The sequence below is a fragment of the Sylvia atricapilla genome, chromosome 13, assembly GCF_009819655.1.
Source record: "Sylvia atricapilla isolate bSylAtr1 chromosome 13, bSylAtr1.pri, whole genome shotgun sequence".
NCBI classification, from domain to species: Eukaryota; Metazoa; Chordata; class Aves; order Passeriformes; family Sylviidae; genus Sylvia; species Sylvia atricapilla.
In genome coordinates, this window is record NC_089152.1 from 12,871,049 (window position 1) to 12,898,791 (window position 27,743).

The 27,743-nt window shown below is 36.7% G+C and overlaps 1 protein-coding gene across 2 annotated transcripts in view; it reads left to right on the plus strand.

The window, feature by feature from the left end:
• UNC13C (unc-13 homolog C) overlaps positions 1–25,330 on the plus strand; it is a 125,976-nt gene extending 100,646 nt beyond the window's left edge. For both annotated transcript variants that reach the window (XM_066328460.1, XM_066328461.1), the window contains exons 23-31: positions 2,012–2,100; positions 4,298–4,447; positions 5,693–5,816; positions 8,275–8,331; positions 9,381–9,461; positions 11,986–12,133; positions 21,903–21,995; positions 22,723–22,882; positions 23,801–25,330. In XM_066328460.1, the coding sequence (XP_066184557.1) occupies positions 2,012–2,100; positions 4,298–4,447; positions 5,693–5,816; positions 8,275–8,331; positions 9,381–9,461; positions 11,986–12,133; positions 21,903–21,995; positions 22,723–22,882; positions 23,801–24,086 (1,188 nt within the window). In that variant the 3' untranslated portion in view covers positions 24,087–25,330. The remainder of the gene's footprint in view (positions 1–2,011; positions 2,101–4,297; positions 4,448–5,692; positions 5,817–8,274; positions 8,332–9,380; positions 9,462–11,985; positions 12,134–21,902; positions 21,996–22,722; positions 22,883–23,800) is intronic.
• Positions 25,331–27,743: the final 2,413 nt, after the last annotated feature.

The following is a 27,743-nucleotide window of genomic DNA, read 5'->3' on the forward strand; positions in this document are numbered from 1 at the left end:
TTTAACAGATACATTGTGTTTTCTGGTTATCATAACAACCTCTGATAGAAAGTAACTACATTGACCCCTGTAGGCCCAGTAACAAGTTGATTTTCTAGTTTGTGCATGATCTGCTAAGAAATTTTGAGTCTTCTGCTTGCCTGGTATTTTGTTTTCCTTGACATGTACCATGTTCAGTGTGAATGCTTGTGTGTTCAGTGTTTGTTAAATGTTTATATTCTAGTGGTCTTAAATTTGGGGGTTGTATGACCCAAAGAAGACAGTATAATTCTCTGGTGAAATGCACTTCCTGGAAAAATCTTTGCATTTGATAGTAAAGTCCTAATTTTTACTAATATAGACATTGCAGTAAAATTAGCTTTTTAATTCCTGCTCTTCATATGAAGGAAAGCAAGCACTTTAAGTGTATGAACTGTCAAAGTATATCTGCCAGGAACACTGCTAAGATATACAGAAGCAACAGAAGTTCTCTCAATGCAAAGTAATTCAAAACTAAATCAGTAAGTTGTCACAGTAAGTACTTAGAGTAATAAATAAAATAGGAGCTTCTCAGATTAGAAGAGTACTACACAACACTGAGTATCTTCTAAAGGATGTGTGGTAATTCCCCCTTGTCACCTACTTCATGTTCTTGCTAAAACCTGTATTGAAATCTTCGATTTTCCATGATTTTAACCCACACATAACCTCTAAGGAGATAAAGGATTGTCTAAGATTAAAACACAGTAGATCATTGGATCTATTTCAGTTTGCTTTGCTGTGTAGTCTCATGTAAATTATCCAGTGTGCTCCAACAGCTTCCCCTTGTCTCAGAAAAGAACTGACCTGCTCCACCACTGCACGACAGTGATCTGGAGCACCAGAGGAAAATAAGCACCAAACACTATTCATACAGCTGAAAGATAAAAACACAAATAGGAACAGCCCTGATTATGTATTCTAAATGTGCAGTGTCCTTTGAAATTGTCAGAAGATCTGTACCTGACCTTGCTGCAGAACAGAGTCCACGAATTAAGGGTTATCATTGAAAATCATTCCTTAACACTGTGATGTAAGCAGCTGAAAGACCTGGAACATCAGCTATTAATTCACATTCAGCTGTTGATACTGATGATCATCTGTCTTATCCCAGAATGGGCTGTAACTAGTTTTCTTGAATGCTAATGATCAGGGAGATAAAAAAATTGTTCTTTTTTTATTTGAAAGAGAATCCATAGCAAATAAACAAGTTAGCTGATCAATATCAATAGGGTACCTTTTTGATTAAATATCTCTGCATGGATCCTCATCCCTGTAAATGTAAAAACATATTTCTACCCTGCATTAACTTTCTTGCTATGTTTAGAAAGCCTTTATCAGAGCATCAGAATGTGTTGCTTGAATTTTGTTTACCCTAATGGCTTTTCAAAACAGCAGCACTGAAATTTGGTACAGTCCCTTCCCACACACTCTGTCAGTAGAATTGGCATGGATAGTCTTCAAGCCATTTTTTCAGTGCTGGCTGTTCTAATTTTATACTGCATTATGGAAACATATGAAATATGGAAACAACTTCAGTGCAAATCACAAAACAAAATACCAACAGTAGTGAAATGTACAAAAATAATAGAAATATGAAGGCATCTGCATTACTTTTAACATGAGCACTGACTTTTCCTGCATCCTTCTCTTGTGTGCCTTATTGAATACCACTGGCCTGATAATGTAGCTGTCTCCTTGTGACTGCCTACACCCTGTCCACAGTCCCACAGAAAGTCATTTTTCAATGGCACAGTTTTGATTTCTAGCAATATGAATATTCACTACTGGAATCAAAGATTTTCCCATATTTTTTAATGGTAATTGTATTTCAAAGCCTACTAAAGCAGTTCTGTGCTGCAGCAGGTGTTTCCACATTTGGTTTTCCATAGTGCAGTATATCTTTGCATACAATTCCTAACTCATTGATTGTAATGGAAACCCCAGAAATGTAGTGTATAAATAAAATATAATCTTATTTATCTCTTTGCAGTTGGATCCTGAAGCTAGTGTTGTTCTAAAAGAACTTCAGGTGAAACTTAGCAATGTACTGGATGAACTCAGTGTAACATATGCTGCAAGGTAACAAATTCATTTCACTGCATACCTTAGAGAAATATCCTGCTCAAAAACTCTTCCTCATTGATGAAGTCTGGGTGATTATTTGGATGTCCTGAGGCATGGCTTGCTCCTGCCCTGGTGGAGTGGTGTGCATTTATGTGTGTATGTGTTTAGACTGAAACAAATAACAGTAACCTCACTGTAAAGACAACTGAACATCGTCTGTGGGCATGGACATGTTACTGAGGTGAGGCTGATGGCTTTTGTTCTGCTTTTTGGAAATCAAAGTCACTGTTTTTTACTTGCTTGATGTTCTATGTTAAACTTCCCTCTCTGACCATGTTTATTATGTTACTTCCTGGGACTGACAGCTTTTTCCAAGTGGCCTGCTTCAACCAGGGATATCTGCCTGTGTTTAGCCTGCTTCAAGTGGTCATTGTGAATGGCTTTCTTGGGTCATTTGCTCGCCAGTGGCTCTTCAAAAATTGTCTACTGAGCCTTACCCTCAAAACCTTTCATTAATCAGAGTGCGCACTGCAGTCCTGAATGAGTACAGTGCTGTACCAGCAGTGCTTGTGGTATAAGAATTAGCAAGTTACTTTTGCTTCAAATTAGAAAGAAATCTAAGAAAGAGGGATTAATGCTGTAGTGGTACTCATTAAGCAAAGTCTGTAGTTGCTTGTTTAATCTATCAATGGGCAACCTGGGTGGACAGTCTGCTTTTCTCTGAGTGTGCTTAGTTTGCTGTATTGTCTTGCTGTACTTTTGCTCCCAGGCTCTACTTCTCGGATCATTGACAGTGCATGAATATTATTTCTTTCCAGGGCTTCTTTCTGAATGAGCCAACTAGGTTTCTGCAAAAGCAAACCCAGAATAGCTCAGTGTAGGATATGCTCCAGATAGCTAGAACATTCCTCATGGGTCGGTTTACTGCTTGGGTCTGTGAGGTTAACAATGTTGGAAAGATGTCTAATGTCAAGAACGGCAATGCATTATTTTGGCTTTTGTTGGAGGGACTGGTCCCAAGAATTTCCATGAGCAGTTTCATAATCTGCCTCGTGTTGATTTTATCAGGACTTTGAAGTGTTAGGTAAGTGTACTTCAAGTGCATTTGGGAAAGTTTCTGATTTTTCCAGTGATTTCACATGGAGGTTTGTGTTCTTTTTACAATTAGCTACGTCACTGGAACAGCTGATCATTTCTTTTCTCTCACAGTAAATTCTCTTTCACTTTCCTCAAGTTAATATGTGCCATTTGTCTTTTCACCTTAACACGCCCCATATATTTTTGGCCTCTGTTTTGCATTTTTCTTCATAAACTAATCCTAAACCATTTCAATCCATCACAAATCAACCCAAAAACCAAGTTACTGTGTGTGCAGAGACTTCCTGCCTCTGAACTGGTGACTGATTAACTGCTTTTCTGCTTTTTGTCAATATGTTGTCCAAAGATTATCACATCAATAGCACTTTAAGACTGTCAGACACTCAGCCAGATCAGTTAGGAACCAGAACAGTTTTCAGAGCAGATACAAACTTCAGGAGGAAGGATGTGTTCACAGTCACCTTGAAGTGAAAAAGATTCCTCCCAGGAGGAAGAGTCTGAGTGCTTCTAAGCAAGGGGACTTTTTGCAAAAGGTTATTTTAAACAGTCCAAGTGTTTTAACTCTGTAGTTGCAAAGAAGTAACAAACCTTCTGATGTCACTGACTGTGTGAAATCTGGAAAAGGTCAAATTGAGCCAAACAGGGCAAAATCAGTAGGAGTTTTTTATTTTACATCAAGAAGAATATCAAAGCTTGGTTCTTATTACCCATCAAGAGAGAAATTATTTATCATCACCTGGTTGTATTGTCCTTTCATACCAAAATTAAAATCTTGGTAAGTTTTTCTCAGCTGGTAGTCAATCACATCTAACCTATAGATTCTGATACATCTGTTGCTTTCATAAAATAAGTATTCAGCACACCTACAAGGCTATGAAAATTGTGGTAGAATGGAAGCAAGGCACTGAAAAGATCAAAACACAGCATGAATTGCTAATATGAGTTATGATTCTCAGTAGAACTTATTTTCAGACTGTAACACCACAGTATCTTCAACTTTGAATATTGCATCATTGCAGAAAATATTTAAGTCTTGTTGAAGAACCTGATGCAAACCCATCATTTTTTTTTCTCACAGAATTCTTTCACTCTCCTTTTTTTCCCCATCCTATAGTTTCCAGTTTGTTATTGAAGATTGTGTAAGACAAATGAGCAATGAACTGAATCAAATGAGAGGAAATGGGAATGCAGCAGCCAATAAGAACAGTGCAGCCATTGATGCTGAGATTGTACTTCGGCCTCTCATGGATTCCCTGGACAAAACGTAAGTGTGGCAGACTGGGAACTGGATGCTGCAGTCAGGCACATTGGGTTTTACTCTGAAGCACTGTTGATACCTGGAAGCACTCTATAGTATTTTTAATATTTCTAGTATTCACTGTGTGCAGAATGCCTTGCCTAACCTGTTTACTTACACTGAGCAATTTTTACATAAGCTACAGGCTTGTCTTTCCACGTCTTGTCATGTTTTGAGTCATTGAAAATGAGCTTGTGCACAGTCTCTCCTCCACAGGCTGTGCTTTGAAGATTGTGCTGAACAAAAGAACAAAAGTAATTCCCATACTGAAATTGTCTGACATTTGTTCTAGGCTTGTACTCAATGTTCTACTGCTTATTGATATGCATTTCTGTGTCACCAAAAACCAGCAGCAGCTTGATTTTTTTTTTTCATTTGGTAAAATGCTAAGTTTTGAGAGGATCCTCCAAACTCATTCTGGCCTCTGTAAGTAAGCCTACTTATGCTATCATCACTCAGCAGTGACAAGTTCTGAAAGGCCATGTGCAGCACAGGCACATCTGGAAGTGCATTGATGTCCTTGGTGCTTGTCAAACACCAGTGGCCTTTTGGTGGAAGTGGCTGTGAGGACAGGCAGCCTGGCACTCCTCCTGTACTCACCAGGTCTCCAGTCACAAGTTACACACCCCTTTGGTTCCTTATGCAGGTTTTCCCTTGCCAAAAATTTTCAAAGTGAAGATGGAAAAGGTGGTCCAAAATTTAAATTTTACTGCAAGTAATAGATAGCAAGGTTGCTCAGACATGTCAGGATATAGAAATAAATGCTTCCAAACAGTAGCTGTGAATTTGTATAAGCTGTCAGCAACCAGTTCTACATCCCAGTAGAAATACAAAACAAGAGAGACAGTTGCTCTTTATTTTTCAGACATAAACAAATTATATACTACAACTTCAATTTACGGGCATGGAAGTGCTAAATTGTGTCATCCATCAAACTTTATAACTCATTATGATTTTGCATTTTCAATAAATATGCATCAGTGATATACTAAGCATTAAATTAGATAGTGGAGATTTATATGAGTTTGTCATCTGAAAGTCTTTTTACCAAAAATATTTACTGATAATATTGCAAAATAATTTAGCCACTGAGAATTTTTTGTTAGTAGAGAAAATTTAAACCTTAATGGCTATTAATCTGATCATGACAGAGCACCTCTGAAGCCTTAATGCTGGTTTTGGTGACTGGTTTGTGGTTTTGTTTCATTCCAGTTTAAGTGTCTCTGCAAAAATCTGTGAGAAGACAGTTCTGAAACGGGTTTTGAAAGAGCTCTGGAAGTTAGTCTTAAACAAAATAGAAAAACAAATTGTGCTTCCACCACTGACAGACCAAACCGTAAGTATTCCGGAGTAATTCTCAGTTGATATAAAGGATTGTAATCGTGTGTCTGATCAGCTGTTGCCAAGGAACGTGTCACTATCCTGTTCTGTACTTGACCACAAGGAGTAACACCTGGACTGCAGGCAGTGTGTTGCTCTCTGGTATCTCAGTCATGCAGCCAGCTTGCTCTTAGCTGGTGAAGAAGACTTGGATCCTTCATTTATTGCCTCCCCAACTCAGAGCAGTTTTTATGAATGCAGTCATGTGTTCCCATGCAAGGAGTTTTAAATCTGATTTCTCTCTCAGCTTCATTGTGCACAGTAACATGAAGAGTGTTCCTTGCCCTTCCTAGTTGCATCAGAAATTCAATCACTTCCATTTTTGAGAAAGCCAGGGATGCCCCATCCCATCCTCCAGCCTTGCCTGCTGTGCTATTCCTCATTTTGAGGCAGCACTTAATTAGCATCAGGAAGCTTAAGCCAAATATAGCTCTAAGGATTTGGGGTATTTTAATTGCAGACTTGACAGGAGGTCCTCTTTGGGCAGAGCTGAATTTCCAGCTTGCCGAGAAGAGGGAACAGAGCTGTACTTACAGAAAGTGGTGCTGCTCAGGAGACTTGTGAGCATGGCCTGATGTGAACTCTGGTGGCTGAGCTGAGGGCAACAGTGAAATCTGATCCTGTCCAAGGATCGACAAAGACAGCCTGGCTTGGAGGCCTTTTCATAAATTGATTTTTTTTTTTTTTTGAGGGGTTAGGATAACAACTGTTAATTCTTCTTGTTTTCAATCTTGGTTAAAATAAAGTGACCATCTTATGACAAGCTAATCATGATGTTGCCACAGTGTGCCTCTGGCAACTTGGCTGTTACACATCCTGTGGTGCCACTTCAGCTGCTAAAAAGCTGTTGGTCAGGGTTCATAAGTTAAAGGCATATCATTAAATCACATTATAATGTTTTGAAGATGCATGAAAGAGTATTGCTGGACAGGCAGGAAAAACTCTAATAGAAAATGTATAAATGGTGCAGAGATAGTAATTAAATTACCTGAACTATTAAAAATTCTAGAGTAGAGCTGATCATGGCCAGGATTCCAGTCACTGAACTTGTTCATATTTACTGACATGACCTTGTTAACTATGCATAATTAGAAACAACTTCTCTTTCAGTAAGGTTTGGTTCTACATTTCTGAGATCTTTGATTTGTTTTTCAAACTTTTTGGTGCAAAGTGTATCTGCAAATACATAAGTAGCATTTCAACTAGGTAACTGCATTTACCATCATGCGTTAGGAGCATTTATTACCTTTATGCAGGATCAATTATTCATAGGACCATCTGTGCAGAGGTGAGTTTCCTTAGTGGTAGCCTCTATATAGAGTGTGCCTGGTAGGCATTTCCATTTATTTTGATACTTCTGTTTACTATTGAACACATAATTAAAGAAAATCACTGAGAAGTAGGATACCGTGAAAGATATTCTAGCCCTGAATATTTCTTTCTGTTTGAAGGTGAGAGGCACAGGCATTCACAAATGGGGTTTATTTTTTCACTTTTAGATATAGATATATAGGTATATATACATGTTTATCTTACCATTCTCGCTACTAAAATATAATGAAGATTTAGGCTGTAGTTCTATATATTACATTTTCTTCAACTGAAGCATTTAGGAAGCAAAATTACTTCTGGAAAATTAAATTCTTAGGAACAGAAAGTCTAATGAAAAATTACTCCAGTGTAAGTTGGGTGAACCTTTTTTTCTGAAATACACATAATCAGAACTATGTCTTGCTGAACTGGCATGTAACTGCACTGGTAATTATATTGCTTGGAGTAATTGTGATAAAAGATGTGAGAATGGAATTACAGTAGGATTCTGTTTGTCTGAGACAAATGTGAAGGCATTGGCCTTTGGTGTTGTGCTAGGATTTGGCTGTTGTAAAATATTGCTTTACCTTCACAATTTCAATATATTTTCTTTAAAAAAAGGCTCTGGCTCACAGTACACCATTGTGCTGTGTTTTACTCAGCTGAGGTTTCCCCCTAGATATGCTTTTGCAGGTTCCTCAGGGCTGCTCACTTCCCACTATGATTGTTCATTTTAGCACAGCACCTGAGAGCTGCAGTTATGGACAAACATCTCACTGACACACACTGAGAACAATCACAGCCTTAGCTTTCAGTATTAAACACAAAATGAGATAGCAGAAAGGAGAACACAAAACCACTCTCAGCAGAAAGTGCAATATTTGTGTCAGCTATAGGATACTGGAGGGAATCTTACTGCAGGCATTCAACCACTTGGCCTTATCAACTGAATGAAAATGTGTCTCCTGTGCAACTGAAACTTTTATTTAGCTTTGCAAAACAGTGACTTTGGCCAGTGTCCTAGCAGAAAATAAGATAGTATTGACATAAAAAACAAACATGCTGTCATGAGTCTGTTTCCTTAATTTTCAATGTGATTACAGGGGCCCCAGATGATATTCAGTGCAGCCAAAGATCTTGGACAACTGTCAAAACTCAAGGTAATGGAGCCAGATGAAGCTGTGAACGGCTTGCACTAACAAAAAAAGAGAAAATATTAGTGACTACTGTGAGGCCAAACCTCATGCCTTGTTCTTATATAGTATATCAATATTGAATATGCCAGTAACTGCTTAGAGTTGAATAATTATTGTACAGTTTCATCAAAACCAAGCTATGAATAAAAGACTCTATGCTGATATGGTAAATTATCACTACATGGGTCAAGGAGCCATCACTCCTATATTGCACAACTTGGCCTTATGAGCATTAAACATCACCAAAAAAATCCCACAACAACAAAACATATCTTTGCTTCTGTAATCAGTTCTGAAAAAGCCCTTAAGATGACAATACCAGTAATTTTCTTTCTGTTGGCTATTCGTGTGCATTGAAATTTAGTATGTACCTCTACAGTAAGGTCTTCAGCAGTGCAGTGCTGGAGTCCACTTAATGGACAGCAGAGATGTTTGATACAGAGATGTTTGGCAGTTGTTTGCCACTCAATTCTGCCATTAGGATTTCAGATCTGTACAGAAATGTGGTATTTTGGGCCTCTATGAAAGATTGTTCAGTTTGCTAGAAGAGTTAAAATATTACCTGAGTAAACCACTGACTGCTTATTCTGACAAAGGTTTAACAGGACTGTAGTCACTCTATGTCACCTTCTAATAGGAGCTCCGTTTTTTGAACATAGAGCATTAACAAACGTCTGTTAAACTGTCAGGTTTATTGATAAAATTAATTACTTCTATATCATCTAATATAATTATTTTAAGCTATATTTTAAGCTTTTCCCCGTCCCTCAAAACAGAGAAATAAAGGATCCTAGGAAAATTAAAGCTCAGTATTAAACCGTGGATCTGGTTCTCTACAGTCTGTGTTTTCAAGAAACAACACAATTGCTCTAGGTTATCATTTGTTGTGAAAGGATTCTGAATTAATCCCTGTTAATCATAGTCCTTGGGGGTCTATGTTGTTTTGCAGAGAACAGATATTCACAATATTGTCTGTCTTTCAAAACCAACTGCAGTCTTCTCTTGCTTGGCAGGACCACGTGATCCGAGAGGAAGCCAAGAGCCTGACCCTGAGGCAGTGTGCAATAATGGACGTGGCACTAGTTACTATAAAGGTACAGCTTTATGTGGCTTTCTGCTCTGTGCTGCAATGCCCAAGAATGACTGGGTTTTAGATAAAAGACCGGAGAGTTTCATACAGTCTTCATGGGTTGGTTTCTGAAGTCAAAAGAAGTCATTAGGAATATTTATGATATTAATTAACATATTATTTAATTTGCTTATCAGTCTTTTTCATGTTGGCCTGGATCATTACTTGGTGTAAATAACTTAAAAGCAATCAGTTTCTAGAATAACAGCATATTTTCCTGTCTGCTGGGAAGAGACAGCACATCAGGAAGGTAAGGAGGCAGCTACTGAAGTATAAAATTGAAGATATAAGTAAAATACTTATAAGTGTTTTGCAATAAAACAGTCTCCAAGGCAAGAAAAATTAACAGAGAGGGCTCCCAAGTGCCATTTTTTGTATTTGTAGTGGAATTGGCATTTCTTTCAGAAATAAAAATAATTGGCAATTAATAATGTTGGGAAAACAAATTGAACTAATTGAATAATGGAATAAATTGAATTATGCTCCCAAAGTAAGCCATGGGAAGTAAAGTATGTGAATCTAATAATTTTCCTTTTAAAGCATTTTTTCTAGACACATAAAAGCTGGGAAAAACGCAAACTTTAACCTTGAATAAATTTCCAGTGCTTATATTCTTACAGATGGATGACCGTTTTACTAAAAAGATCTAGATTTGGAGAAAAAAAGATGAAATAGGGAAAATTCCTTTGTTAATTCAGCATCCTTATATCTGTGTGCTAAATTATTTTAAGGTTTCCATGTCTAAGGAACAGGGTAATAACTGGTCCAGCTGAATTTGTAAAACCCTGTTTACTGATTGATTATTTTTCTATATTCAGCTCCATACAGCAATGATAGGTTCACATTGCTGGTTTTGCTTGCAAAATTTACCATTTATGGGGAAAACAAAAAAAAAATAGTTAAACACTGAGGAAAACAAGGGTCAGGTGTCTTTGTTTCTCTATATGGCTATTACCTTTCATGGAGCTTTCAGCATGTGTAGCTGCTGCTGCAGATCACATTTTACTGGGAGGAACAACTTCAAAAAAATTAGTAATTGTCACAATAGCAGGAAATATTAACAGATTTTAACATTTGCTTATAAATTGATTTTGATTCTTAGTGAAATCATTACTTAACTCTTGAGCACCTTAAGATGAGAGATTTGTTTGAAACATATTGTATGAAATAATTTGCTTGCATAGATGCACATTTCATGTAAGTATGTAATGATAGATTTATTCAGAGCCTTTTAAACTGACACTAACTGTCCCCACACTATTAAAGCAATATAAAATGTTGCTGATAACTTCAAATCCTGTTTTGCTCCTACAGACATTTTCCCCCTTTAACAGTCAGTAGACAGCAATACAGAAAGGTAAATAATAACTGTTATGAAACATTTATGTTTCATCTTCTGCAGAATCTTGAGAAGGTGAAATGTGTGCACGAAATGCAAAGGGCAGATGTGGACTGTAGGTCTGAACTGTCCAGATAAGCCTGGGGTACAGCATTTAGTGGAGATGTGTATATGTGAACTGCAATGTATATATTGCATCTATTCCTTTGGCAACACTGCAGAAATGCAGGGAGAGTAGATTCTGCTTACAGTCCCCAACGTTCCCTGGACAGAGTGGACCAAGATTGCATCTCTTCAAGTAGACACTGTGGCCTTGAAAAACACTGTTTATTTTTACTAATTAGCCATTAATGGGAGCTTTATTGATCTTGGGACCTAGAACTGTAATGGAGGTTGCAAAATGCTTTGCAAGGTGTTTGAACAACATGATGGTATGTAGCACATTTATCTTTTCATTGTAGCTAACAGGTATTAATTCATCAAACACTGTCCTGTGCAAAACTTTCAGGAAAATTCTTCTTTGTGGGAGGGAAAAGGGAAGAATCCATCTCCTAATGTTTCTGAAGTCAGCTTTGGGATTGAAAACATAATACATTGATACGTATTTTTTACATAGTCAGCATGGCATCAAAGTCATAAGCATATTTGTTTTTCCAAATTTAGCTGTGCCAGTAGAACAGTAATCCTCACACTGCTACTCTAAAACTTCAAACTCTGAAGTATTCTCCCTAAACATTTTTTACAAAAATTTCCCTGAAAAGGAATATATACTTTATCTGTGCTTGTAAACCATGCCTTTGTTTGAGAGGGGTTTATGATGTTTTGGGGTTTTTAGACCAGGAATTAAAGCTGATTCCAGTTTCTGCAAACTACAAGAATGCTTCAAATATTTTTCCAGTTTTGGCAAATGAATACCTCAGATCACGATGACCAAAATCAAAATTTTGTTGCATTGCTTTCTTCCCCTTATGCTTAATTTTTTTACCCTTTGTACTAGAGATTATGGCAGTTCTCACAAATGTTACAATAATTCTACACAGCCCTGTTGCTACTTCTAAACCTTCATTTAAAAATTTTATATAAACTTGTGTGTCTGTAACTGAGGCCTTTTTCTTCCTCTGTGAACAGCCATATTTGTTTTTCATTTTAGCAATACTTCCATGCTGGAGGAAGTGGGCTGAAAAAGAATTTCCTGGAAAAGAGCCCAGACCTACAGTCCCTCAAATACGCTCTCAGCCTTTACACACAAACTACTGACACCTTGATAAAGAAGTTTATAGCCACACAAACTTCTCAGAGTAAGTGATCTGTAAGGGACATAGAAATACATCCTATTATAATTTAAATGTTCTAAATTATTGATTGCAGATTGCATTCTCCACTCCCTCTGATATTTTAGAGTTCATTGACACAGATTTGCCCATGTGATGTTACTGATGTTATCCCTTCTCTAAGGCTGTTGTTGGAGCTTACCTGAGAGCAGTTCCTTTAGGAACTTGTGACTGCCCAGGAAGAAGAGTCCCCGAGCTATGGCTGCACACTGAACACCAGGGTTATTTGTAGGAGCACTGCACACGGGATATTCCAAGCTGAATGTTTTCTTCATTCTAGAAGCTTCAAATTTTTCAATAATAGTAATCCTTACTGGATTTTTTTTAATGTAATGAGCATTTGTAAAAATGACCTGCCTGCCACTTCATGTCTTTGAGAAAGAATACAATTTGCTGATATAATGAATTACCGTGTTCCAGCTCAGAAGAATCAGAAAGTTTTGGAGAGTAAAGCTGGAACTCAATTGCTTTTACTTCTGAAGTACAACATGTTACTCACAGTATAAAAAGCATGAAACATGAGTTTTGCAGCTTGCCCCAGGATTATTTCCAAGAAATTATTTCCCAAGTTGTTTCCATATGAAAACTGAGATCTCTGTTAATAACTCATATATCGCAAATGAGAAAATAGCTATAAAACTCTAACATGTAGGGAATAGAGTCTTTTTCCCTCTTTCAAAAACAAAAAGAAGCTATATGGATTCAGGCAGAAAATTGTTACTTACTTTTATGTGTATTTTGCTTTTCTTTAACACATACCTTCCTTGTAGCTTCAGGAAAAAAAAAAATAAAGTTAAGTTGTAGCTGTAAGTAGTGACCTTTTATAAATCCTGAACCACAAAACTGAATTTCTGATTTTCATCATGATTTCAGCCTGAGGTCTATGTTCATTTCTGTGCAGACATTACCATGCCTATATTTGCACACTAGTATTGTTAGAAATGTAGCCACTGGGAATGAAACTTAAGGAAAAGTGACTCATAACTTTTCATTATCCTTTAATGCCTCATTTAAAAGAATTAAATCCTCATCTATTATGATCTCCAGCCTCACAGCTTTAACTGTATCATTAGCTTTTAGTTAAAATGACCCTGTTTGCAAATCAGAAGCTTTCACTGGAATATAACTAGATTGATATTTGACCTGGTTTTTTCACACTGCCAATCCATAATCAATAGACAGTTGGATATAATTAAGCTCAAAGCAATGGAGAAAAGAATATTGTAAATGTAAAGAAAGTATATATTGTACAGTAGCTATAGATAGATTGTAGATAGAATTGAATTCTTGGTTTTCCTGTAAGGACTTCAAGAATCTGACAGCAATAAGGATTACATTTACCCACAGGTTAAAATTGAAGAACAAAAATTGGTCTGATTAGTGTGAAAAGGGGGAGTTAACACACAAACAGAAAGCTAAGGTTGGACTTCCTGATCGTGGAGGTCTCTTCCAACTTCAGTTATTCTCTGATTCTGTGATAATGGCTTTGTGTTATGGTCCCTGATACTTCCTGTATTCATGTTAATGCATTCAGTAGGAATAACCAAATTATCCAGCACTATGATCTGCACTATTTCTAAGGCAAGATGATTGCTTGAACCAGAGTTTTGTTTCCCAGCCTTTGTGTCCACACCTCCCTGAAGATCTTGCCAACAAAGAAATTAGCATAAGATAATAATAATAATAATAGCATTGCTAGCTTTTAAAATGGTGACTCAGGGATTCACAGTTCTTCCTGTGGTGGTTTCACCACACTAAATAGTTGAAAGCACAATTTCTACTGCCTTTTTCAAATGCCTCGTGAAACTACATTGTTATGGACATATACTTTAAAAGCAAATTATCACACAGCAGGAATAATGAAATTAACTGCTGTAATCTTACTCTGATGATTTTGCTTTTCAAAGCACCACTATAGACTCAGGACTCATCAAAACAGGTAAGTGTTGGGAATAAGTAAATGACAATGAGGAGCATAATCTGGCAGTAACATTTTAAGTATCTTTTTTTTTTGTCCATATTCATGGAGGCTGAAGGTCTTTTCCAACTGTAATGATTCTATGCTGATGAGAGTTCTAAATTTAATGCTTACTCAGTGCTGTGAACACAAATCTGTAACCACACTATGAAAATGATAAAAGAAAAAGGTTGTCTAATAAATAAAGACACTACAGGTACCAGATTAGCTTTCTCAGTAACATAGCTTATTAAATACCTCCTTTCTCCCTGTAAGAGGAGGAGGGAGAGATTTCTCTTCAACTGTTATTCCAGATCTGCTACACCCTTTCCATGGGTTTGTTTGGAAATTAAATCAAAACTCCAATCAGTACAGATTTTAACATTGGTAGCAATAGGATAGTAAGGGAGGATATAATCTATGACTGTCCCTTGTGTAAACATTTCCAGAAAATAAGCAAAGCCTGCTAAGCATTTGTCCTGTTTTAATCCCAACCAACAAATGTAAAACATGCAGAGCAGCATTTTCTTTTGCAAATAAATTATCAGTATTGCTTGATGGGAAAGCTATTTATAATAATACATAGAATGATTTATAAACTAGTAATGAAATTTAGTTCCACCTATCTGAACTTCATATTCAATATTACCCAGAGAGCATTCAGCTGATTCTGCAGTGCCTGTTGTAAGCACATTCATCTGGATCAGTTTTCTTATTCAATCATGCACAAGTGCTGTCACTGTCAAGAGCCATTCCATGGAGCAGGTCACTTCTGGAGTCTCTAAAAAGGACCTCTATGCAGACCTAAAGGATTTTGCTAGACCTGAAGGCAGTTTAGTGAGGAGAACTGCATTCCAAAGCCTGAGTGACCAGTATTTAACACACTAGGTGGTCACTGATACCTCTGCAAAGAGCACATAAAACAGCCAGATGGGAATCCTGTACCATCAGTGTACCATTAGCAAGCAGATCACCTGGGGGCCAGATCTCAGATTGATTTTATTTCCTCTGGACTTCTGTCAGCTGTAAATTGTCACTTTATTAGTGCACTAAGTAAACATTAGCTCATGCTGTAAAAGTGGCTGTGTTTTTTCCTTCAAATTCAGCTACAGGATAACATTCTTGCATATATTCAAATTATATTATATGGATTGCTTTCAAAATCTTTTGTAACCATTCTTTGTGCACAGTCTGCTTGAGCCAAGCATGAATCAGTTGTAAAATAGCAGCACAGTGCCAAGCCTGACCTGTAAAACCCAGCTCAGTTACAGGAACTTGGGGGTTCAGAGCTGTATGGCTGGAACCCCCATGGCTGGTTCACAGCTGGAGGCAGCCAGCCCAGAACTTCGGGGAAAGCTGGCTGAAATTTCATGCTTCTGCAAGAGATCATCTATTTTGTACATTGACAAGAGCTCTAGACAAATTTCAGGTCAGGCAGGGCAAGATAATTTTAACCAAACTTGAGCTAAATTCAAGCATGCTTTCACAATCAAGACAGAACTCTAAGAGCCAAAGGACAAACCCTCACTATACTTCTGCTGGCCTATTGCATGAACTTCCCTGCTCCATGGTACACTTGACTTACCCTTGCTCTCTCTGAGACCAGAACTGGTGAAGCTTCTCTTCAGTCATTCCTGAAAAAAGAAGAGAAAAGCAGTCACCTTCTAAGTTGTACCTTCACCTTTTAAACTACTGAAAATATATCAAAATTAAATGCCTATGGTTTAGTTTGGCAAATGCCCAGAATCTTCAGTAATTTCATAAACTATAGCCAGTGCTGTGAATATTTACTTTTGTTTAGCATCAACACTAATAACATTTGAACAAATACTATTTTAATTTCAGCGAATTACATAAAAAGAGTCTCAAACAGAGTTTCCTGAATTAGCTCTCATTTATTACTACTAATTTCTCCAAAGTAAACACCACTCTTGCATCTAAAATGGTTACATATTAGACATAGAAAAATGTTTTTTCTTACAAATTTACAGCAGCTCCAGTTCACAAATGTTGTTAGAGAATAATACATAATGGCAGGATTCTGCACTATATTTTTTAGTCTGACTTAAAAATAGTTTGTATCACTTAAACAGAAAAATCAATACTCATCTCACAACACAGAACTCCTACTGCAAACCCTACCTGTGTGTTTACAAGGCTGCAGAAAAGGCTCTGCTTCAGTTGGTCTGATTCAGATTTCTTCATTCTTATGCCAGACAATTAAAAGCTAAAAAGGGAAGATGTATCGGAAAACAAGAAAATATAATATATTCAGCAGGTAAATATGCTTATCTCTAACAGTAACCCCATCCTTGTCTTTTGAAGTCACCAACACAGGGAAGGAAGTTACACAATAAAAAATGAAGACAAATTATTTTCGACTGCCGAGCCAAAATTCAGTTCTGTCTTCCTTTGCAAACTGTAATTGTACAAAGCAAAGCAGAACCTCAATATTTCATGAATCTATGGAATGATATTAAAACAATAATCTGGTATTAACTATAATTAAAGCAAGCAGAGAGGTGACATCATATTACAGAAAATAAATTATTAAATTGTTTAGCAGCTCTTATAGGTGAAAAAGAAAGAGCTTTTCTTCGTTTGCTTGTCAAAATTATTGCATTATTAACTGTCATATTTTGAAAGCTATACCTGTATTCTATCAGGAAATTTAAGTCCTACAGAGCATTTCCAGTTCTCTCATAACCCATACTTCACACAGAATTTAACTCAAGAAATAATCCCTGCTTCATCCACTGTAGTTTCAAATTGAGGTCAGAGCCATGTGTTACACAACCTTATTTCATGAAAAAAAAAAAAAAAAACAAAAAAAAAACAGACCTGCATTACAAGCAGCACACCATTGCAAGCAATAAACAGGAAAGATAAGAACAAACAAAGAAGAAACTTGCTGAATTACAACTAGTGAAAGTAGTCCAACATATGCTGATAGCAAAGCCCATGAACTCAGAATAGTGGCAGAAAAATAATTGTTTTTAAAGTTCACATAGATAAAACCAGACTGCTGGTAAAGCAGGTCTTTACAAAATAGTCACTTAAGAGGCTGCACATTAGAAAATTTCTGCTTGTTCCTTAAATCAAACAGTAAAGCACCTAAATTAGAAACAACTTGTATATGAATTTCCTCTAAGTCTTCAAGAAAACAAACACAAGCTACAGGTTACCATCAGTTATAAGAGATCAATTTTAAAAAATAGCTTCCTACTAGAAGCAGAGCATTTAATACATATAGAAACCTCTTGAGGGGCCTGTGTGTTGTCTGGGTAAAACACTGGACAGAATGCATGCATATCTATAAATACATAGTAAAAAATATACATACACCGACAGCGGCATAGATGAGGCCAGTTGGATACACACCTCCCAGATCAAAGCTGGCTTAGCCCCAGTTTCTTTAGCACATGGACAGAGCAGCAGCTCTGGGGGCTCCCAGGGAGCTGAGCCCTGGCTTGTGGAGCACAACTTGCCCGAGAGAGATGAAGGGAAAAGCCTCAGCTGGGCATTCCAGGCCAACACTCAAACCAGGACTTGTACTCACACCACAACATCCTGCTTTTATGGTGTGTTCTGAATGCCTCAGATCCCTGCCTGACCCCGCAGGAATTCCAGTGGGAGGGAATGTACTTTGATGGTGTGCCTTTGCACAGTTGTGGAGAGGCTTACAGATGCTGCTGAATCTCCTGCCAACCTCAATTCCATCACAAGTGATCCTTTGGACAAATGGTTTACATTTACTAATCAAATACAAACCTAAGTATTTTCAATCTTTTTATGGCAGCATAGTGAATAAATGGTTGCTGAAATCGTCCTTCAAGTACTGAACTTGGTTCTCAGAATCCCCCAAAACAAATAATTATCCATCATTTGCATAGCAACTTCCTGAAGCAAATGTTGCAGTTAGTGTGGTTATCATGATAAAATCAGTGACTAAGAAATATTTGACTTGGTCCTTGCTTCAAAATGTCTGTCTTCCATCAAAATCATTAGTGGTATAACAGCTCTCACATTGGTGCCATTCCAGGTGCTAAATAAGAGGAATGAAGCCTGAGTTCTAGGCCTTTCTAGTCTCTGAGGAGAAAGCATATTTGGCCAGAGGAGATATTTTTTCTTCTTTACAGTTTATTTGCTGCAAAAGAATGACTGCACTTAGTGCATTTAATGCATGTGATCACTTTAAGACCCACCAGTAAGAAGATGCTCTAATTTGGATGCATAAATATACTAACAAATAAAATGTAAAGCAGGTATTAGAGAGCAAGCAGTAATAATTAAACATCCATAAGGTTTTCAAACATGAGGCAGAATCATTTATAAGTTTGTTAGCCTTCAAATGAGTTATATTACAGTACTAAAGGAAGAAGAGTGCAATCATCCTCTGCAGAGCATGGAGAGATTTATTGTCAGCTAAATTAGCTTATTAAATGTAGTGGGATAAATGGACCTTTCTACATTGCAGTCAGAATAACTAATTCCTGCTGTGACTGGACGAGAAGCACTAGCAAAAAAAGAAAACAAAACAGCAAAAATACACAGGTCAGAGACCTTAAAATTAAGTAACATAATTCTTGAATGTCAACAAGAGATGCTATAAGCAAATACTAAATGTCCTGGAATTGTATCTCTAGTTTGTTCAGCAGGTCAGAAAGAGAAAGATGGATGGGGTGATTACTAAAGAAACCAAGTTTATATGCTAGACTCCAGTAGAAATTGTCTCTGCTGGCTGGGATGTTCTGCAAAGGAGGTTTTCTCAGCAATACTGAATGTAAGGTCATTTTAATGTCAAATGCTTTTAGTATAAAGGAGGGTGATGTTTTGCACAGATTTCTTTATAACCATATCAAGCTGGACTGTACATACAAGACTATTCACACCATATATTTGCAGTACTGCTTGGAGCACTGTTGTAAATTATGGACTACCAGGAAATGGAAAGAGATACTGATTAGGAGACCTTTGCAATAATATATTTTGCATAAGTTAATAAAAAAGTTGGAGAAACAGAACAAGTCTAATTTTACAGATGCATAGTTTTTTGTCTTGATGAAATCCTGCCTGTCATTATTATTAGAGGTTAACTCTGCACACTTCACTATTACCACTATCCACAGGCTGCCCCCAAGACTAAAAAAAAAGTTAATTGTCTTCTTTTAAAATTTTCCTGGGCTTTTGGGTTGGTGGTTTTTTGTGTTTTGTTTTTGTTGGTTTGGTTTTTTTTTTGTTTTGTTTTGTTTTTTTTTGTTGTTGTTGTTTGTTTGTTTTAAGCTAGAGGCTAAAACAAGTAATTGACACTAGCTGATAATTTCAGTGATATTCAGGATCAACTTAACTCATCTTCCACTGCAGACAGGGATAAATTATTATTGACTGGGAGAGGGTTCAAGAACTTCTCGTTCTCTCTCTCAGTACATTCAGTTTATCCTACCTGAGCAGTGTCCCTAAGATTTAGGTGGTACAAATTTCTGGTTCCCTTCTCCTGTCTGGCTTAGCATTGAAAGCTTTTTAATTGGAAGAGAGTTACAGTATGTTCAACTCAAACTTCAGAGCTGAAGGAAGGCTACAGATGGAATCAAAAGCATCATTCATAGAGAGGTTCATCACCACAAAAAGTACCAGTGCTGAGGTTGAATTCCATGCATTATGGAACATGTAAAGCTGGAATTTCACAATATGAAAGAATGAGGCAGATTAATGCTCCAGGACCTCCAGTCCCTGCTCTCTTAGATTTACTTTACAGTATCACAAAGCCAATGAGAATACCCATATATAAAAATATTTATTATATAGTATTGGATTCCTATCCTAGGCAAGCTGCTTTTGTAATTTCTGAATTACAGGCATTGTCTGCATTTAATCCAGGTAATCCACATAAATATAAGGGAAGGCTTTCTCACACAAATCAGCACCCAGGGTTAAATGAAACTTCATTAAAAACCTGCTACTCACTGATGTATGGCCTAATGACACTGTGTTTGCAAGAGAAAAAAACAGCTTTAACTTTATGACCTTCATGAAATGACAATTTCCTTTCTCTTCCCAAGTAAAAGCAAATTTTACTACAGTCAGTGCTTCTAAATAAAGCCATTCTATTATTCTTACTATTTAGCTGTTCTGGTCCATTTGGTTTCTACCTTTTTATAAAACATTCTTTAAAAAAATTATGCATTACTTATTGTGAGCAAGCCATAGAATGATTCACCAACTCAGCTTCCATACAGTACAGCTTTAAGTCACTATCCAAATACAAGAAACTTAATTGTTGCCACTGAAGCCAAATCTCTTAGTCATTTAAAAGCTGATGTCTAATAAATTGCTTATTTACATGTCAGTAGTGGTCCAAACCCTCTGACTGATAATGAAATACATCTAACAGCAAGATTTGTACAAGTACCCTGCAATTCAGAAGTGGCAGCTGTAAATACAGTAAGATATTGTCACTATGCACTTTTAAAACACTGCTACGTTTCAAAAGTAGGCTCACAACAATTCCAAGCCAAACTCACCTGAAAGCTTGGAAATGCACAATAAAATTCAAGGATTCTGAGCCTGTTAAATGATCACTGAATCTCCACATTGGGATATATCAGGTAAAACAAGGCTTGCTCTCTGAAGCAGTAACACTTGGGCTAAGAGTATTTAATTGACCTTGCAATGCTCATGCCATGTAGAGAACATAATTACAGGTCAGGCTGAAACAGTGAATAAACATCACTGAAGAGCTCATTTCTAGAAAGCCACTGGTGAGGAAATCTAGGAAAGAAAAAGGCTATGCATGATAACAAAAAACTACTCTAGTTATTAACTAATGTAAGGGGTGAAATCACTTTCTCCATTATTATTACACAGGACACCCTTCCCTCTTCTCTGTACTGGCTCCTTAGTTCCTGTATGAACTGCTGAAAAAATTCTAAAGGCATGTTTGCTTCTCCTCACATATAGAGGGATGGGAAGCCAGTGGGTAAGGAATTTTTGTATAAATAAGAAGAATACAGAATCTTTTCTTTGCTACCCACAGAAACAGCTGCCAGTTGTAAAGGGGCAGCAATTTACTTTAGTATGTGGTTCACTGGAGAGTAAGTGCAGTTCACAGAATTCAGCATTCACAGTCTTTTAATCAAAGAACAAGTAAACATACTCAGTTATTTATGTTATACTCTTATAATCTGATATATTGAGGAACTTTTCAAAATAATATTTAAAGTTCCTTTTTAAGATTCATTCTGTAAAAATTGACTTACAACCTCCCCTGGTGCTCAAAACCAAAAACATCAAAAAATAAGTTCCTGGTTCCTCTGCCATCCCTTCATTGGCACTTTGGAACCTTTTTCCTTCATTTTTAAGCCACTCTGTACTAGTGCAGAATTTCAGTAATTTGTTGAGAGAGAACCTTCAGCAAAGGATTCATCAACAGTGATATAGAAGTGACTTTCCAGACACACACTTAGCAGTAAGATTTTGGAGGGGTACATAAAGAGCTCACCAACTTCTGCATTTCAAGATGACAACCTAATGACAACCAGAACGGAAAGTTCCAGATGAACAGGATTTTTCATTTCATTGAGGCACTTTCTATAGGTATTTGCCATTGCCCAGTACTTCTGTGGCAAATTCATTTATGAATCCATGACTGATCCCACTTAAATGCAAAACACAGCAGAAATTTTTAAGTGTTTCTAAAGGAAAATACCACTCACCTTTGGCTGTCTATTTCTCTTGATGCATTGAGAAGCCAGATGTGCTAACCAATAATTCTTGTTTCAGGTCAAACTGCTAATAATTCAGTGGGTGAGATATCTGTCCAGGTGGATGTCTCTACCCATCCTGGAACTGGCGAGCATAAAGTCACTGTGAAAGGTAAGTTTCAAATAGCCAGTTTTAAAAAGAAAGTAACAGCAAAGACCAGACCTCCAAGCACTACATCCTGAGCCAAACATAACAATAGTAAAATAAAAAAAAAAACGAAAAGTATTATAGCATTTGAGAAGCTGTAAGTACACTTCAGGTGATTAGGAGTGCACTTTTTCCTTGCTCAACATCAGCAGAAGTTCGGATTATGCAGGCAACTACTGTCTAGGCTTCCCTGTGTAGATAAAGTTACACTAAGTTATAGAGTCATAAATTAAAATGTGTCAAATTATACTTCTCAATTGCTTCTACGTAATTCAACTTCTAAAAAACTACAGCAAAGCTGACTGGTGAATGACTGCACTGAGCCTCAAGAAGCTGCATTTTTAACAAAATGCCTTTGTTCTGCACAACCTGAATCTCAGAAACACAGGATCACTCAGATTAGTATAAGCTGTTTTTTTTTTTTAATTGCAGTGAAGGTAGCGGGCAAAAAGAAGCTGTAAATGTAAAGGATTTGTAAAATACATATTTATATTTGATACTTTTGAACCTAAAAGTAGTCAGACACCTTTACTTGGCAGAGAAGGGGCAAAGCTCCTCCTGAACTTACCAGGTATTGATAACCTATAGGAAAGCTCTCAGGTTCACTGGCTGTACAAATTCATACAGGGTAATTAATTAGAACTCTTCCAATAGAATTTTACTTTACTTCATTTCTTTTATCTCTTTATAGTTGTAGCAATTAATAACCTAAACTGGCAAACAACAGCTATGTTCCGGCCCTTCGTGGAAGTTTGCATATTGGGTCCTAAATTGAGTGACAAGAAAAGAAAACATGGAACCAAGACAAAGAGCAACACCTGGTCACCAAAGTACAATGAAACTTTCCAGTTGTAAGTCTTTTATGTCTCGGAATTGCATTTTTTTTGAAAATTTTCCTAAAATATTTTTTGCCTTTAAACCATTAACAACAACAACACCACCATCCTAACATAGACATATAGAAACCATTTCAAAATTATTTATTAATTTGTATCTTTGTTGTATATGAAGATGAATGGCAGTCGCCAAGCTTTCAGTCCTACAAAACCTAGTTAAAATGTACAATTAATATCCCTGCAGAGGAATAACTTCTATCCCTAGGAATCTACTGGCCTGGTATTTGCTTAGACAGAAGCATTAATTATCATTTCTAGATATCTAGCCTTCATACCTGTGAGTATTATATCTAAATATCTAAATGAGTATTGGGTTGTGCATGTGTTAATAATATTGTTTATCTAATGCTATTACCAATTAATCCTTAAATCAGTAAGAAACTTTCACCTAGCCTGGAGTTTTAAATTTAGTAATTCACCCTTTTCTGAGACCAATTTATTTTCCTCTCCTTACCCTCCAACCCTGACTGGAAATGAATTCACTGTGTGTCTCAGCACAAAGCTCCTTTTGATGCCTGCTGCCAGGGATTTTATTTTACATTTTGAAGCTGATTTTAAGTCACAGTGCTAGCAGTTGGGGAACCAGCTGAACGTTTTATGTACTTTCCAGGGAAAGGTAACTGCCTGTTCCAGCTATTGAGGGAATTCTGTTTCTGTTGAGGCTGCTGAAAACAGAGATCCCATCACCAATACATCAGAAGGCTTACCAGCATAGAAAGTTTAAAACTAGATATTCTGTTGTAAGAAAACAGAACTACAAAACCTAAACTACCACTCTCACTTTAACTTGTCCAAGATTTTTAGAGTGAATGAATTCCTTGGGGGAATTAAACTGAACTCCTTGTTGTAAATTCACACTGTTAATCCCCACAGCCTGCTGAGTAACGAAGATAAGCCAGGGGCCTACGAGCTGCACCTGTCGGTGAAGGATTACTGCTTCGCGCGCGAGGACCGCGTCATCGGCATGACCGTCATCCAGCTGCAGGGCATCGCCGACAGGGGCAGCTGCGCCTCCTGGTACCCCCTGCTCAGGAGCATCTCCGTGGATGAGACAGGCCTAACCATCCTTAGAATACTTTCTCAGAGGAACAATGACGAAGTTGCTAAAGAATTTGTAAGACTTAAAACAGAAACAAGGTCTGCTGAAGAAACGGCCTAAAATACCCCAGTAATGCAAGATTGGCACCGCCAAGAGCATAACTACAACGCTGTTGTCTGACTAGTGCATGCATGTTCAAATCTGTGGGAATGTTTAACTAACTATGTTTTCAGTGTTTGCCAGTACTTATGTACTATATTTGCAAGGTATGTCAAGGAGCTGTAATATCTTTTATACATATTTTGGTCTTTGGTAAAGTAATTGTTCCAATGAAGTGCCAAAACTAAGATTAAGAGTAAATGTTTCATCATCTCTTTTTAAATGTTGATTTCACCTCATCATAATGGCATTATTTTTTAACATTTCTTAATAAATAAGTAGCTTTTTTAATTGATAATAGGTTCTCTCTGTTAAACTGTGTTGCTTATTCTAAATTAAGTTACATCCCTTATTCTTACTTTAAAAATGAGGTGTACCTAGTTTTCTTCAAACTCTCATGTTATGCAAGCCTCATTTTAGGTGTCTTACTGATGACTTTTTCTATCATTACTACAGATGCAGTTACTTATAGAAAGTGTTTGTAATTTTATAATTACCAATATAAAGTAATGATTTTTTGCATATAAACTGAAAAAGGATGGAAATATTTTATGCTAATCTCTTTTTCCAACCTTTCATAAATATCACTGTGAAGAAATGCTGTTAAAGCAGGTTCTCAAGAAGCTGTGCTTATCAGAGTTTGTTACTGATGTTTGATATCTTGAGATAACTTTGTTCTTCAAAACTGCCACGGTAATATCATATTTGTATTCAAAGAGTAAGTCAGTATCTGTAGAAACAGGTTGCTGTACAGTACAGTATATGTGCTTTTAAAAAGTGATTTTTTAAATGATATGGTACTGTACAAGGGGTAGTAGTTTGGAATATGTAACGCTGGTTTGTGGTTTGTTTCTAGAAATTGTTTATGAGAAGAAAAGATGCTGTTAGCATTTTCACTCAGAGTTATTAATGTTGCTTTACATACTTAGCTGTAACATCAGTTAAGTGCTTTATTTCTTTAATTTTTTTTAGAAAAGTTTAACAGTTTGTACTTATGCAACATTACTATGTATTGCACTAAAGCAAACTCTGTGTCCTGTAAATATATTTAGTGAGGAATTGTAAAATAAAGTATGCAGAAACTGCTTTCTAGTTTTGTCATTTGATATTATTTATGTAACTATTGGTTTTACGTGCATGTGAAGCCCATGGAGTGGGGCTTACCATATAGCTTTATAATATATTAAAGTATGATTTGCACTGTCTGGAATCTGGCTGCTTTATAAGTGTAAAGTTTGACATGTCAGTGTCCTAGAAAACACAATTAATTAGACAGGTGTGTATATATATATACACACACACATAAAAAATGTGTAATGCTACATATTTGTCATTGGTTTTGTCACAAGTGTTTCTCATTACCCAGCTTGGAGTTCTCAACTTTGCTTAGGGAAGTAGTAACTAAGGGAAGGGAGGACACACAGTTTGTATGTTGATGTCAGCCTCCTAAAAACACAACACATGACCCCACACAGGTAAACCAGATTCTTTCCAGGACATATTTGTTAGATGTTTAGATGAGATTTTAAGGTCTTTCAGCATCCTCAAACTTCTTCCTTGAGTACTAAAAATTAGATTTGTCATAAGTGTATTTAGACGTCTAGAGAAGTTATGCAGAGTCTTTAGAGTGTTAAGAACACTCCCCAAAGGTCATAGCTCTCAAATTGTATTTCTGCAAGGTCCAGCCCAAAGTGTCAACAGTAGGCACAGACTCTGTTTACGGTTAACAAGATTTGATGTAAGAAAACATCAGCAGACTCAGTTTCAAATAAAAAAGGAGAATAATTAGGCAATGAGGTGGTTCCTGGTACACCATATTATTGTGGACAAAGTGCGAAAAGAATTCCACAATATATCATTTGTGGCTCTGTGAATTAAACCAGAAAGGCTGGAGTAAACAGCTTCTGGTTTTTTAACCCCGAGCGCTTTCATCATACTATTCTGTGGCTGTTTATTCTACTGTAAAATGGCACACACTTTAGTGCATAATGCAATCACCACCCACTTAACTGTTTATCCCCGAGATTTGGGATAGAGGAGTAACAATAGAATTGGTCAGGGCAGTCAATTACTGCTCCTAGTGGTCTCCCTCAGCTGCATGCAGCAGGAGCAATCAGAAAAGCTGATAAAACCATCCCTTATAATCCGCAGCTTTACACAGTACACTCCAGTGTTTCACTGTTTTTAACAGAGAAGTATTTACTCTACGTATCAAAATTTGTCATGTGGAAGATAAGAGGAGAATGCATTAACTCTACAGCACAGGACTATTTTAAGCGTTTTTGTGAATCAGAATACAAGTAAATACAATGCTGTAGCACAAGCAGTTGGACCTCACACATTTCATGTAGTCAAAATGATTGACATGGAAAAGTTTTCAGTGCTGTTTTAAAAGCTGTTATAATCTCTTCTAGGGCAGTAAGTATCCCATTAAAAAATTCAACTTGTGAGAATTTTCTTAATTCATCTGAGCTCACCTAAGCAAACTGACAGCTGTTCCTGCAGTTTCACTTCTCAGTGACAACTGATGCAATCAAAACTCTAAATGGAATTCTATTTGTATTGGTTGGTTAAGATAGCAAATATACACATATGCATTAGGGAAATAAAGGAGAAAAAAAGACAGCAGAGAACAGCAAGATTAATTTGAGAACAAATTTTCCATTCTCCAAGGAACAGTTACTACATGGAAGCCATTTGATGTGCACCTGAAAAGAGCAAATACATTCAGAAAGTCTGTCATATGACAGCTCTTCAAGTCAGCCTGTATACTCAGAACTGACAGCTCTACATAAAACTGTTCAATAAAGACTGAGAAAGATTTGTGCCATTTTTATTTTGTTTTCTAGGGTGAAAATGTAAGAATCAAATATAGAAACTGAATTAAATTTTCCTAAAAGCATTTTTTTTAACTAATATGTGACAAAAGAAGGAAGTAGTAATGTGTGAATTAAAGACATGTAAGAAGGTAAACTAGCAGCCATTCTAAATCTCAAACACCTTACTTAAACTTTTTGTTTTTTCCCTAAAGCCACATTGAGATGACACCTGAATTAAGAACACTGTGCTGGAACTGGCCTTTCCTTTGCATATGGACACTGAACCCACAAAACTGCTAAAATACCAAAGGAAACATCTGATGGAATGGGATGTGCATAGTTCTTCATACCTTTTATGTCTTCTGGAGACTTGAATTTCCATCAAAACAATCAATTCATGGGTGTTGGGCCATCACCAGGAGGCTCAACCAGCCCCAGCAGCAAAGTATGAAACATTTTTCAAATTATTTTATCTGTACCCTGGAAGGATCAAGAGAGTTTTCATAAAGAATTCCTGGGATGTGCAAATGCCACCATTTGCCTTAGGTAGACTTAATGGCTCTAGTGATTTACTTGAGAAGCTTACAGAAAATAATAATAGACAAGTAATTTCCTTTGCTTTTTCCTCAATTTGTTTTACTGGTTTTCATTTATGTTCTCATGCTAGTGACTGTAGAAGTCAAATTTGTAGACAAATACTGACTGAAAACAGAATAATAATTTACCATTACTGCATTAGTCTGAATTAAATACACATTTTTCACAAATCCCTTGAAATCTAAAGACCTGAACAAATATG